At 38.5% G+C, this 13,895-nt stretch overlaps 1 protein-coding gene across 1 annotated transcript in view; it reads right to left on the bottom strand.

Annotated features, from left to right (window-relative positions):
• Positions 1–13,895, bottom strand: part of LOC112262423 (FH2 domain-containing protein 1-like) — a 39,062-nt gene that overhangs the window by 11,864 nt on the left and 13,303 nt on the right. The window contains exons 6-7 of the mRNA XM_042330603.1: positions 11,743–11,813; positions 11,351–11,458 (exon numbers count right to left, since the gene is read on the bottom strand). Of these exons, the coding sequence (XP_042186537.1) occupies positions 11,351–11,458; positions 11,743–11,813 (179 nt within the window). The remainder of the gene's footprint in view (positions 1–11,350; positions 11,459–11,742; positions 11,814–13,895) is intronic.

Here is a 13,895-nt window from a genome sequence, read left to right as displayed (position 1 = left end):
CATGTCTCCCATAAAAAAATCTAATAAAAAATCACACACACACAGCTAGGACAGAGGGACACAGTGTGGTGCGTAGAGATAGACAGTGCCTGCAATAGTTACCTTTGTTCTAACTAAAAAAGAACCGTTTGACCTAGAGTTCTGAAACTTTAGAAACCTGTTCTAGACCTCCGGTCAATAGTGTGTGTTGAGTTACGTGGCTCTAGAAGGTTCTCGGAAAGAGAAACAGCCTCGTACATTTGCAATAACTTCAATTCATTTTGACATCACGAAAATGACGACATTTACAAAAGTCCCAGAGTCTCAAGACTAGGTGCATTGAAACCGGCTCGGCCCATAGAGACGGACTCCAACGTTTCTGTCCGATAGCTTATTCAGGGACCCCATAGCAACGCCCGTAAAATGTGGAGTTTCAACACCAATTAAGGTCGTTGCTCGGGCACCGAATGACCTGTCGAGCCGAAACTTGGGATTCAGCTAGGCCTACATATTATGTCAGAACTGGACCCGCAGCTAGAACGTTACTACGTATTTTATGTTTTTATTATGGTTTGAACAGAAGGCACTGTGAATTTTGGGCCAGCTCGGAATATGTGATAGTTGGCTTCTAAACAAGTTGGAAAAAGTGGGTGTGGGGTCAGTTTGTATCAGTTTGGTGTCAGAATGATATCTAATTGACTGATGGACGGTGACTTGCTAGCTGACTTTTGTCCATTTGCAATATGTTTAAACAGTGAGGTACCATCACCAAAATGCCACTCTGAAATCAACACCAACGAGCGATGGAGAGGAACCACTATCACTGCCCGGCCATCCCGAGATCATCAGGCCAGTCAATTTTGCATTTCCGCAGAATTTTTGAGCATGTCAAATTTGTGATGGTAAATGCACATTGAAACATATTGCAAATGCACAGCCTGGTGATTGGAACGGGTTACCAGGCGCACATAAAAAAAATGTTAGGCCATTAAGGGGTAGCAAGGGGTCCACGGTCGGGTAGGGAGCACCCCCCACCCATGCCCCTTGTCATTTTGGACATTTTTCAAAAAATCGTTAAAAAACAACAGTCCCACTTCTCCCTCATCATACATGACAAATAGACCATCTGCGTTGATTTATGGCTTAACATAGTGCTATATATAATTTTGGCAGTATAAATGCCTTTTGGACATGGTTCACTGACTTTTGGGTTTGTAAACCGACTGCCATTGATCGTACATGGCAAATGGACATAACATCCTGATTTGGCACTTTCAAATCTTTCATATTGCATTTGGACATTTCTTATGGCATTTGGCCCCCAAAAAAAATTTAAAGTCACTTTTGACTTTGACTTCCTATGAAATCCTATTGCAAATGGACAAAACATACAGTGGGGAGAACAAGTATTTGATACACTGCCGATTTTGCAGGTTTTTCTACTTACAAAGCAGGTAGAGGTCTGTAATTTTTATCATAGGTATACTTCAACTGTGAGAGACGGAATCTAAAACAAAAATACAAAAATCACATTGTATGATTTTTAAGTAATTAATTTGCATTTTATTGCATGACATAAGTATTTGATACATCAGAAAAGCAGAACTTAATATTTGGTACAGAAACCTTTGTTTGCAATTACAGAGATCATACGTTTCCTGTAGTTCTTGACCAGGTTTGCACACACTGCAGCAGGGATTTTGGCCCACTCCTCCATACAGACCTTCTCCAGATCCTTCAGGTTTCGGGGCTGTCGCTGGACAATACGGACTTTCAGCTCCCTCCAAAGATTTTCTATTGGGTTCAGGTCTGGAGACTAGCTAGGCCACTCCAGGACCTTGAGATGCTTCTTATGGAGCCACTCCTTAGTTGCCCTGGCTGTGTGTTTCGGGTCGTTGTCATGCTGGAAGACCCAGTCACGACCCATCTTCAATGCTCTTACTGAGGGAAGGAGGTTGTTGGCCAAGATCTCGTGATAAATGGCCCCATCCATCCTCCCCTCAATACGGTGCAGTCGTCCTGTCCCCTTTGCAGAAAAGCATCCCCAAAGAATGATGTTTCCACCTCCATGCTTCGCGGTTGGGATGGTGTCTTGGGGTTGTACTCATCCTTCTTCTTCCTCCAAACACGGCGAGTGGAGTTTAGACCAAAAAGCTATATTTTTGTCTCATCAGACCACATGACCTTCTCCCATTCCTCCTCTGGATCATCCAGATGGTCATTGGTAAACTTCAGACGGTCATGGACATGCGCTGGCTTGAGCAGGGAGACCTTGCGTGCGCTGCAGGATTTTAATCCATGACGGCGTAGTGTGTTACTAATGGTTTTCTTTGAGACTGTGGTCCCAGCTCTCTTCAGGTCATTGACCAGGTCCTGCCGTGTAGTTCTGGGCTGATCCCTCACCTTCCTCATGATCATTGATGCCCCACGAGGTGAGATCTTGCATAGAGCCCCAGACCGAGGGTGATTGACCGTCATCTTGAACTTCTTCCATTTTCTAATAATTGCGCCAACAGTTGTTGCCTTCTCATCAAGTTGGTTAGGTCTACAATTTTATTCCTGATGTCCTTACACAGCTCTCTGGTCTTGGCCATTGTGGAGAGGTTGGAGTCTGTTTGATTGAGTGTGTGGACAGGTGTCTTTTATACAGGTAATGAGTTCAAACAGGTGCAGTTAATACAGGTAATGAGTGGAGAACAGGAGGGCTTCTTAAAGAAAAACGAACAGGTCTGTGAGAGCCAGAATTCTTACTGGTTGGTAGGTGATCAAATACTTATGTCATGCAATAAAATGCAAATTAATTACTTAAAAATCATACAATGTGATTTTCTGGATTTTTGTTTTAGATTCTGTCTCTCACAGTTGAAGTGCACCTATGATAAAAATTACAGACCTCTATCTACATGCTTTGTAAGTAGGAAACACTGCCGATTTTGCAGGTTATCAAATACTTCTCCCCACTGTATACCTTATGGACAAGTAAAAAAAAGAAATTACGAATATAAACTTTGACAAAAGTATGTTCATACAGTTCTTATACTGTGCATGTGTAATTGACAAAAAAAATCGAAAGAATTTCGTAAAACGGTCATGAAAGCACTTTTTTAAGGGGGTGATACGTTTTTGACAAAATGTTCAAATTTTTACTCTTGGGTCTTGCCGTGTGTTACATTTGCAATATGAAAAATTACGGTGGAGGGCACTCGCCATCTATTGGATTTTTGCAGAGTTACACTTGGCATTTCCCATATGGCATTTGCAATCAGCTTTGAATGAAATGACGTCCAATTGAGTGGTATTGGACACCGTGTATATGTTTCGTATGATGCCAATATGTTCCCATTCATTTTTGTACATTTCAGGGGGGTGTTCCCTTACAAACTTTAGGAATACCTTCAATAAGGGATCATAGCTTTCACCTGGATTCACCTGGTCAGTCTGTGACATTGAAAGAGCAGGTGTCCTTAATGTTTTGTATACTCAGTGTACAACAACTTAACTTCTTAGATATAGGGGGCGCTCTTTTAATTTATGGATACAAAAACATTCCCGTTTTAAACAAGATATTTTGTCACGAAAAGATGCTCGACTATGCATATAATTGACAGCTTTGGAAAGAAAACACTCTGACGTTCCAAAACTGCAAAGATATTGTCTGTGAGTGCCACAGAACTAATACTACAGGCGAAACCAAGATGAAACTTCAAACAGGAAGTGAGCCAGATTTTTGAGGCGCTGTGTTCCAATGTCTCCTTATATGGCTGTGAATGCGCCAGGAACGAGCCTACACTTTCTGTCGTTTCCCAAAGGTGTCTGCAGAATTGTGACGTATTTGTAGGCATATCATTGGAAGATTGACCATAAGAGACTACATTTACCAGGTGTCCGCCTGGTGTCCTCCGTCGAAATTGGTGCGTAATCTCCAGCTGCATGTATTTTTCCATGTGATTCAGAGGAGAAACCAAACTTCCACGAATGATATATCATCGAATAGATATGTGAAAAACACCTTGAGGATTGATTCTAAACAACGTTTGCCATGTTTCTGTCGATATTATGGAGTTAATTTGGAAAAAAGTTAGGCGTTTTGATGACTGAATTTTCATTTTTTTTCTTAGCCAAACGTGATGAACAAAACGGAGCGATTTCTCCTACGCAAATAATCTTTTTGGAAAAACTGAACATTTGCTATCTAACTGAGAGTCTCCTCATTGAAAACATCCGAAGTTCTTCAAAGGTAAATGATTTTATTTGAATGCTTTTCTTGTTTTTGTGAAAATGTTGCCTGCTGAATGCTAGGCTTAATGCTATGCTAGCTATCAATATTCTTACACAAATGCTTGTTTTGCTATGGTTGAAAAGCATATTTTGAAAATCTGAGATGACAGTGTTGTTAACAAAAGGCTAAGCTTGAGAGCCAATATATTTATTTCATTTCATTTACGATTTTCATGAATAGTTAACGTTGCGTTATGGTAATGAGCTTGAGGCTATAATTACACCCCTGGATACGGTTTTTTTTCTTAGCCAAACGTGATGAACAAAACGGAGCGATTTCTCCTCCACAAATAATTTTTGGGGAAAAACTGAACATTTGCTATCTAACTGAGATCCTCCTCATTGAAAACATCCAAAGTTCTTCAAAGGTAAATGATTTTATTTGAATGCTTTTCTTGTTTTTGTGAAAATTTTGCCTGCTGAATGCTAGGCTTAATGCTATGCTAGCTATCAATACTCTTACACAAATGCTTGTTTTGCTATGGTTGAAAAGCATATTTTGAAAATCTGAGATGACAGTGTTGTTAACAAAAGGCTAAGCTTGAGAGCCAATATATTTATTTCATTTAATTTGCGATTTTCATGAATACTTAACGTTGCGTTATGGTAATGAGCTTGAGGCTATAATTACGATCCCGGATACGGGATTGCTCGTTTCAAGAGGTTAATGTGTTCTCACTGTGCTTCATCTAATAGCAAAACCAATATATACCTGTGAACAACAGGGTTTACAGGATGACAGAAAGGACACGAGATCAGTTGGATAGCAAAGCAAGCACTATATCATGTGACTTTATTCATATACGTGCAATCCGTGAAAGCATTACCATGTTTATCTTTCAATACCAAAAGTGAAGTTTTGTCTCGTGCTGTAAGTTGGTTACCTTTGAATCCAGCAGGTAATCATTCCTAAAGTCCTTACTTAATGTATTGAGTTTATAAACCAATTCTGGGCTCAATTTGACTAATGGTTTAGATTTGTGTTTATTGGTGTATTGTGGTCATCTTTGAATTCTGAGGCTCCAGAGGGGAGCAGCAGTCTAAGGCTGCATCTCAGTGCAAGAGGTGTCACTACAGTCCCTGGTTTGATTCCAGGATGTCCAGACGTGATTGGGAGTCCCATAGGGCGGCGCACAATTGGCCCAGTGTCGTCCGGGGTAGGCCGTGATTGTAAATAAGAATTTGTTATTAACTGACTTGCCTAGTTAAATAAAGGTTACATTTTAAAAATTCAATCTGTTTTTGTAAATTATTTAAATCTCAGTTGGTACACTCCACATTAGCATTCCAAAATACTTCAATACACTCTCACAGATGTAATACGCTGACTGCGCAAGCGGCAGGACCCAAATAAAATAGCCACTTTTCAAGTTCAGACTACATAAAAGGGCAACTGTGTGATTATACAGATATACTTATCACAATTACATCACATTGTTCGCCTGCATAATTTAAACCTAACACTCATTTGCATGAGACAAAGTCCATTTGATCAATAGTAATTACTCTAGTATCCCTATGGTGCCACTAGTGCCAATGACATCTATAGTGCCACCAATTTGTCTGGTGCACCCATCTAAGGTTGCAGTGACTTTATATTCATATAAGATCTACATGACATATTTCATGGCCCCATGTCCATCGGTTCAGTTCTTATAGCCCTGGTGTGATATGGTGCAATCTAGTGGTGTACCGTGGCCGACTTTGAATGCAGCACCTTATAATTCTAAAATTCATTAGAGGCTAATTCATGGAGTCTATATACCAAATCATGAGTCAATCTGACTTAAAAACATGTTGCTGCATTCAAATATGGCTCCATTGTACCTATAGGTGTACTATAGCAAATAGGATAATGCTAAAAATATTTTTTTAAATAACATTTTTCAAAAGTATTTGTAGCATTAGCATATTTGTAGCATTAGCATATGTGCTAACATGCATCTATAGGCACAAAGGTCTCAAAAACCATTAAAGACTGATGTAATGAGTCTAAATACAACATCTGAAGTGATTCTGACATTTTTCATGAGGATAAGGTAAATGCAGATGATTTTGAGCATTAGTGTTACACATGCAAAGAATGAGTTGTTAAAATCTTTTAGGGCTAGGCATCCAGCTAGCGGGACAACTTCCGGTGAAACTGGAGGGCACGCAATTCTAATAAATAATCATAAAAATTATGGCTTTGAAACATTAGGTACATATAAGTCTTATATCGGTTGAAAATTACAATTCTTGTTAATCTAACTGCATTGTCCGATTTACAGTAGCTATTACAGCAAAAACATGCCATACGATCGTTTGAGGACGGCGCCCCACATCAAAATATATTTCCACCGGCACAGGTTTCATAAATTCACAAATAGCGATTAAATATTCACTTACTTTTTGAAAATCTTCCTCTGATTTTTCATCCAAAGGGTCCCAGCTATAACATGTATTGTCATTTTGTTAGATAAAATCCTTTTTTATATCCCAAAAAGTCTGTTTAGTTGGCACCATCGATTTGAGTAATCCACTTGTTCAACATGCAGAGAAAGGAATCCGAAAATCTACCCCTAAACTTTGTTTCAACAAGTCAAAATAAGTTTCTATTTACTTCTCAGATACCCTAAAATGTAATCAAACTATAATATTGCTTACGGAAAGACGTATGTTCAATAGGAAACTGATTTTAGCAGGTGCGTCCTGTCTTCATGGCGCACAAACACGAATTTCCAAGACTGTATCCCTGTACTAAAACTGATATTTCTTATTAGTTTTTGAAGTTACAAGCCTAAAACCTTGAACATAGACTGCTGACATTCCTGTGGAAGCCATAGGAATTGCATCCAGGGAGCTAATTTTCAATATGAACTTATACTTGCCATTCTAAGAGGATGGTCTCTCAACAATAACAAAAAATTCTGGTTGGTTTTTCTTTGGATTTTCTCCTACCATATCTATTGTGTTATATTCTCCTACATTATTTGAACATTTCCACAAACTTCAAAGTGTTTTATTTCCAATGGTACCAATTATATTCATATCCTGGCTTCAGGGCCTGAGCAGTAGACAGTTTACTTTGGGCACATCATTCAGGCGGAAATTTAGAAAAAAAAGGGGCCTAGCCCTAAGAAGTTTTAATAGTTTCCTTGTTTTTTGAAATATCAATACCAAATTCAGTATGGTTCATTTTAGGGATGGCCATGATAGCAATGATACGTTTCAAGTTGATAAGCCACTGTGGAGTCGATTTACATTGTTTTAAATGGACAAGGGAAATTAGATGTTTTATTTGTCAATAACTTAGCCATGTTTTGGCCAATCCCTTAGCTTTTGAACTAAATCAAATCAAATCAAATTTTATTTGTCACATACACATGGTTAGCAGATGTTAATGCGAGTGTAGCGAAATGCTTGTGATTCTAGTTCCGACAATGCAGTAATAACGAACAAGTAATCTAACTAACAATTCCAAAAAACTACTGTCTTATACACAGTGTAAGGGGATAAAGAATACATAAGGATATATGAATGAGTGATGGTACAGAGCAGCATAGGCAAGATACAGTAGATGATATCGTAGATGATATCGATGATATCGAGTACAGTATATACAGTATATACATATGAGATGAGTATGTAAACCAAGTGGCATAGTTAAAGTGGCTAGTGATACATGTATTACCTAAGGATGCAGTCGATGATATAGAGTACAGTATCTACGTATGCTGCTGAGACATGTACAATAGGCCTACATTCCACATTTGGTGTGTACATTCAGCAAATTGTAGCATATTAGTGCATGTGCTAATATGCACCTACTGGTATAGTGTGGACATCTTTGAATGCATCAACGTAGGGACTATTATGACCAAAAACCAAATTTGCAGTGAATCTGACTTTTAGTCCATGAGAAGATTCTTTATACTTATTTTAAGCATTAGCGTAACAAAAGTAAATTGTTAATAGTTTCCTTATTTTTCAGGATATCAATGCCAGACATCATGGTAATGTCTCTGACAAACCTAAACGGTTTCAAGTTGATAGGCCATTGTGGAGTGGATTTACAAATTATTTAAATGGACACATAAATCTGATTTATCAATAACTCAGCCATTCTTTACTCATGGCCTCTAGTTTCTGTGTGCTTCACTGTGAACCCTGAATTACCTGTATTGTAGTTGAGATTACATTAAAAGTACAAGTAATCAATGCTGTTTAATATTCTGCACAGATCATTATAACAACTGTGAAGATCTCCACAGACCTGCAACCTTTGCATACTATCTTGAACATGCACGCTTTCTATGATTACAGAAGATCTTTATAGTTACAGGAACCTCAATAAGTGGCTCTGGATGTGTTACTAATTTTAAGGTTGAATAAATACTGTCACATTAGTTTGTAAAATAGCCTAACTTTAGGCTATTAACTGTATTACAAAAGTTATATTTGTAATACAAATATCAACATTTAAAGGAGCTGTATCTAATGCTTAGATAGTTTAATCTGAGGCACAAGCTTAATCCTATTCTTGAAATTATATTTTTGGTTTAGTTGGAGACGTGAATCCAACATATAATTTGTTAACTTGTGGACAAGTTAATAGGCAAAAGTGCATTGCAAAAGTTATATTGAATTGTGTTTTGTTGTCTCCACAACCAAATATCAACATTTGAAGGAATTGTAAATTTTGTACCATTGACTTCATCTGACTTTAATTCCAGTTTATCAACAAGTTAATAATTTATATGTTGAAATAACTGTTCCATCTCAATCGAAAATATAAGTTAAAGTTCATGACAAAATCAAATCAAACTATATTTAAAATGCATTTACTGTTTTATTTAATTTAATTTATTTATATTCTTTTAAGTTAGATGTTTGGCTGAAATTGAGTTTTTGTAGATGAGTTTGCAAATTCTATAACAATAATAATATTTATAATATTAATAATAAAAGGCTAAATATAGGCCTAAATAGTATCATTTGATGATATATGGCATATAAAGTATGCTTAAATTTGTTCTGTTAAACCCATCTCTTGAAATTACTTCGATAACAACAGTGAATCTATTTAGTTATTAAGAGATCGCTCAATAATTATTCTCACGATAACAAATTGGTATTAGTCAGTGACATATTCTAAAGCTAAGTAGAGCTTAAATTTTTCCGGATGAAAATCGTGCCAAAGTAAACTGCCTCTTACTCAGACCCAGAAGCTAGGATATGCATACAATTGGTAGATTTGGATAGAAAACTCTAAAGTTTCTAAAACTGTTAGAATAATACCTGAATATAACAGAACTGATTTGGCAGGCTAAACCCCGAGGACAAACCATCCAGGGAAGAAAACAAATTGCGGTCATAGGATTTCCCAATAGTTTACAATGGGAAACCCTATTTATGAGGAACCTGGTTGCAGTTCCTATGGCTTCCACTAGATTTCAATAGTCTTTAGAAATTGGTCGATGTTTTTCTTTTGAGAAATGAAGAGGTAGTGGTATTCATTCCATGTGTCACTCTGAAGTTCCCTACTATTTAGGTGCTCGTGAACAGGAACTCGCTTCACGTTGTTTTTATCCGGTATTAGAAACAGTTTATCCCATCTTAAATTTTATCGATTATTTACATTTTAGGATACCTGAAGTTGGATTAGGAAAGTTGTTTGAAATGTGTTGGACCAAGCTTACAGGTAACTTATTAGATACTTTGTAGTCATGTTGGGCGAGTTGGAACCGGTGTATTTCTGATTCAAACGAGCCAAATAAATTGACATTTTGGGGATATAAAGAAGGAATTTATCAAACAAAACGATCATTTGTTGTGTCTCTGAGACATTTGGGATTGCAAAAAGAAGAAGATCTTCAAAGGTAAGGCATTTATTATATCGTTATTTCTGACTTTTGTGTCGCACCTGCCTGGTTGAAAAATGATTTTCATATGATAATCGCATTGTCTGCTTTCGCCGTAAAGCCTTTTTGAAATCTGACACAGCGGCTGGATTAACAAGAAGTTAAGCTTTATTTTGATGTATTACACTTATATTTTCGTGAATGTTGAATATTGATATTCCTGTAATTTGAATTTGGCGCTGTGCAATTTCACTGGATGTTGTCAAATCGATCCCGCTAAAGGGATTGGCTCGTGAAGGGATCACTAAGAGGTTAAAATCCTGGACGAGAGACCAAATGCATAGCTGTAGATAGATCAGTTTAGTTTTTTTTCTGATAGTGGATATAACATTGAAGATCTGATGTTGTTTCAAATGTACAAATTGAACAAGGTTGAATTTGATCAAAGTTATGACTGTGTTGAAAATCCTGTGGTTTAAATTTTACCCTCAAAACAACAGTTGATGACTTTTTGCAAATCCAATGTATTTTCCACCTAGATTCCATGTCTCAATATGTGGACAAATTACGTTGAAACAACATTGATTCAACCAGTTTGTGCCCAGTGGGGAGTGTCTGTACTCTGTGAGAATGCCAAAAGGATCCACGGGTCAGCACACTGACTCATAGTCCCAATCGGTGAAATTTCATTTTAAAGTGAGCATGACGAGCAGAAGAAACCTGAAGATATTCCTGCACACTGCTTGCTTTACAAAGGGATTTTCCACTAATCTGCCTCTCTGTGTGTCTCCTCCAGGGTCTCCCCTACTGTGTGTGTGTGTGTGTGTGTGTGTGTGTGTGTGTGTGTGCATGTCAGTTTGTCTCCTCCAGTGTGTCTGTCTCCTCTACCGTGTCTGTCTCCTCCAGTGGGTCTGTCTCCTTCAGTGTGTCTGTCTTCTCCAATGTCTGTCTCATCTAGTGTGTCTGTCTCCTCCAGTGTGTGTGTGTTTTACAGGAGGCTGCTGAGGGGAGGACGGCTTATAATAATGGCTGGAATGGAGTGAATGGAATGGTATCAAACACATGGAAACCATGTTTATCATGTTTGATGAGTTCGATACCGTTTCATTTATTCCATTCCAGCCATTACTATGAGCTCGTCCTACCCAATTAAGGTGCCATCAATATCCTGTGGTATGTGTGCAAGTCTGTGTGTTTCCTCCAGTGTGTCTCCTTCAGTGTCTCTTCCCATCTCTCTCTGTCAGACTTACCAAAGCCACAAAATGTAGCAGGTTCATGCCAGGTTTGTTGGCCTTGGTGTCGGCCAGCGAGAGGAGCGATGACAGCTTGAAGCCCACGGCATTGCCTGCGTAGCCACCCTGCGGGACAGGGAGGAGGATAAACAGGCAGTGGTGAAATATAAGCCATTATCCCACCTTAGCCATCGTCATATCAGACAGATAAGGAGTGAGGGAGAGAGGAGAGATGGGTTGGAAAGAACGAGACAGATGTCACAGATTGATGGACAGAGAGAGAGAGACCGACTGAGTGATTGAGAGAGTGAGTGATTGAGGAGAAAGAGAGGAAGAGAGAGTGAGGATAGATAAATAGAAAGGGGTGGGGTGGGGGGAGGGAGTGAGAGATAATGGCATCGTTGATTTACAGCGTTCATGATGTTTCCAGCCTGCAGGACCAGGTGGAGGATGGCGTGTAGTTCCTCACAAGTCATCAGCTCTACAGAGAGAGAGGAGAGAGGGGTCAATACAAACCCATAGCTCACAGAGCATTCAGCAGCAACCTCCATCAGATCTGTGTTTCAAATACTTCAAAAATCGATTCAAATACTTTACCTGTGTCTAGTTGACCTTGCCTGACTAACTAATAAAAAAGTTCCAAAACTGCAAACCCCGCCCATCTGGCACTCCAGGCAGACTCAAGCAAATGCTCAAAGTATTTGGAAATACTTTTCAAGTATTTCTACCCAGGTCTGCCCCCCATTAAACACCATCTCTGTTTGGAATTAACTTCCACCATACACTTCCACTACAACTCAAACTAGTTTTCAACTGAGGTATACAACTGTATGGAGATGATGTCATAATTCCAGCATGACTGTAGGCCTATTGATATTTCAAATACTGTACAATACAGCTAGCTACTCATTAGAAGTAACATCAGCCCACACCAAGAGTCTGGTTTCACTAGTAATCACAATCAGGAAGTAGCTTGTCTGTGACTTGACCTTTGTTTAAATAGCGAATGGACAACAGCATAACAAAATGCATCATATATGTATATGCACATCCTAGATCAAAAGCTATTCATGATGAGATGGAGTAAACACAAAAAACACCCACAAAATAACGACGGCTCATACCAACTTTTCCAACGTTGCATCAATGTGCAGAGCTGTGGTCGAGAGGATAACACTTCCGACACGTGTCACATAAGGCTCTGCACTGGAGATCAGGGCTCAGTCCCTTCTACCTGTGTTGTAAAGCCCCAAATTCACTGAGAGGTGAAAATCTGTGTCAAGCCGTTTTATGAATCATTCAAAAACCCTGCGTCATGCCCTAAAAGGCCTCACAATGCAAATGATACAGCAGCCTGCACCCTCAAGACATGTTTAGCTTACTAAATATATCAGGGCAAATAATTTGCTAAATTGGTGCTGCTCTTTAGGCACTACCAAGCTCATTTGAATGTATTAGCTACAGTAGCTGCATACCAACAAATCATGCATAGGCCCACTGTACTGCAATAAATGTCAATGACTTGCATATTTCAAAGCCCAAATTATAAAAACAAGTTGACTGTGGATCATATGAATGGTTTCAGACGCAGAGGTTAATGGAAACCCTACAGCATAATAACACTGACACACCGCGGCACCATCAGCACAGTCTGTTTTGTCCTTTGCAATCATTAACCATTAACCAGATTTGGTTTACTATCCCTACCCCTGAAAAATTCTCCAGGTGCATCCATCCATGTCTCTATATATCTGTAAATACAGTATGTAGCTCAGTATCTTTCTATATCTGTATCTCTGTATTTACATGTCTGTTCATTGCAGACATGAACCCCCATTTATGTCATTAACCTGAAAACATCCTCTGCATGAACCAGGGTTTGGGATCAAAATAATTTTTCAGACGATTACTTCTGAACAGAACCATTATTTATTTTGTTCCGTTCCACTGTTCTGACCAGAAAAATAAAGTTATGAACCGGTATGAACCCCAAAAAAGTACTGGTTTATATAATTTCTTTCTGTTCCTTTGTAAAACTCTGAAATATTTTTCTTTACATTTAGCTCAACATTAAATTACTTCACCAATCAGTGCGGATAGAGAAACTTGCTGTGGAGCAGGTAAGCAGTTTAATCTGTATAAGAAAGTCGTTAAAAGAGCCAATTGAATTTTGTCATAATAGCATGGTTTAATCATAATGAAAGCCAAACACACATACTGTGCTGCCAGTCACAGTGTAGGGTGCGAGACGCAATTAACATTTTGAGGGAGAGGAGAGAACAAGAGAGGATGGCGGAAGCTTGCCTTGAAGCGCTGGGCATCTTATGTCATGCATTATCTGTATTAGGTCCACAGAATTATACCTACGGATATATGGAGGAACTTTGAATGTCTTTGTACTTCCAAGTTGGTTTAAAGTTGGACCAGAGCAAACGTTAGCTAGAATTAAAAATGCGTCTTACTTTTTGTATCTAATCAATCCAATGTGAAACCTGATAACTATAGTATCCTTAACAAGCATTGTCAGAAATTAGGCAGAGATGTTAAATTAGAGAAGAATGGA

The sequence above is a fragment of the Oncorhynchus tshawytscha genome, linkage group LG11, assembly GCF_018296145.1.
Source record: "Oncorhynchus tshawytscha isolate Ot180627B linkage group LG11, Otsh_v2.0, whole genome shotgun sequence".
Lineage (NCBI taxonomy): Eukaryota > Metazoa > Chordata > Actinopteri > Salmoniformes > Salmonidae > Oncorhynchus > Oncorhynchus tshawytscha.
Note: the sequence above shows the minus strand (reverse complement) of the source record. Positions and strands in the feature narration are given on the sequence as shown.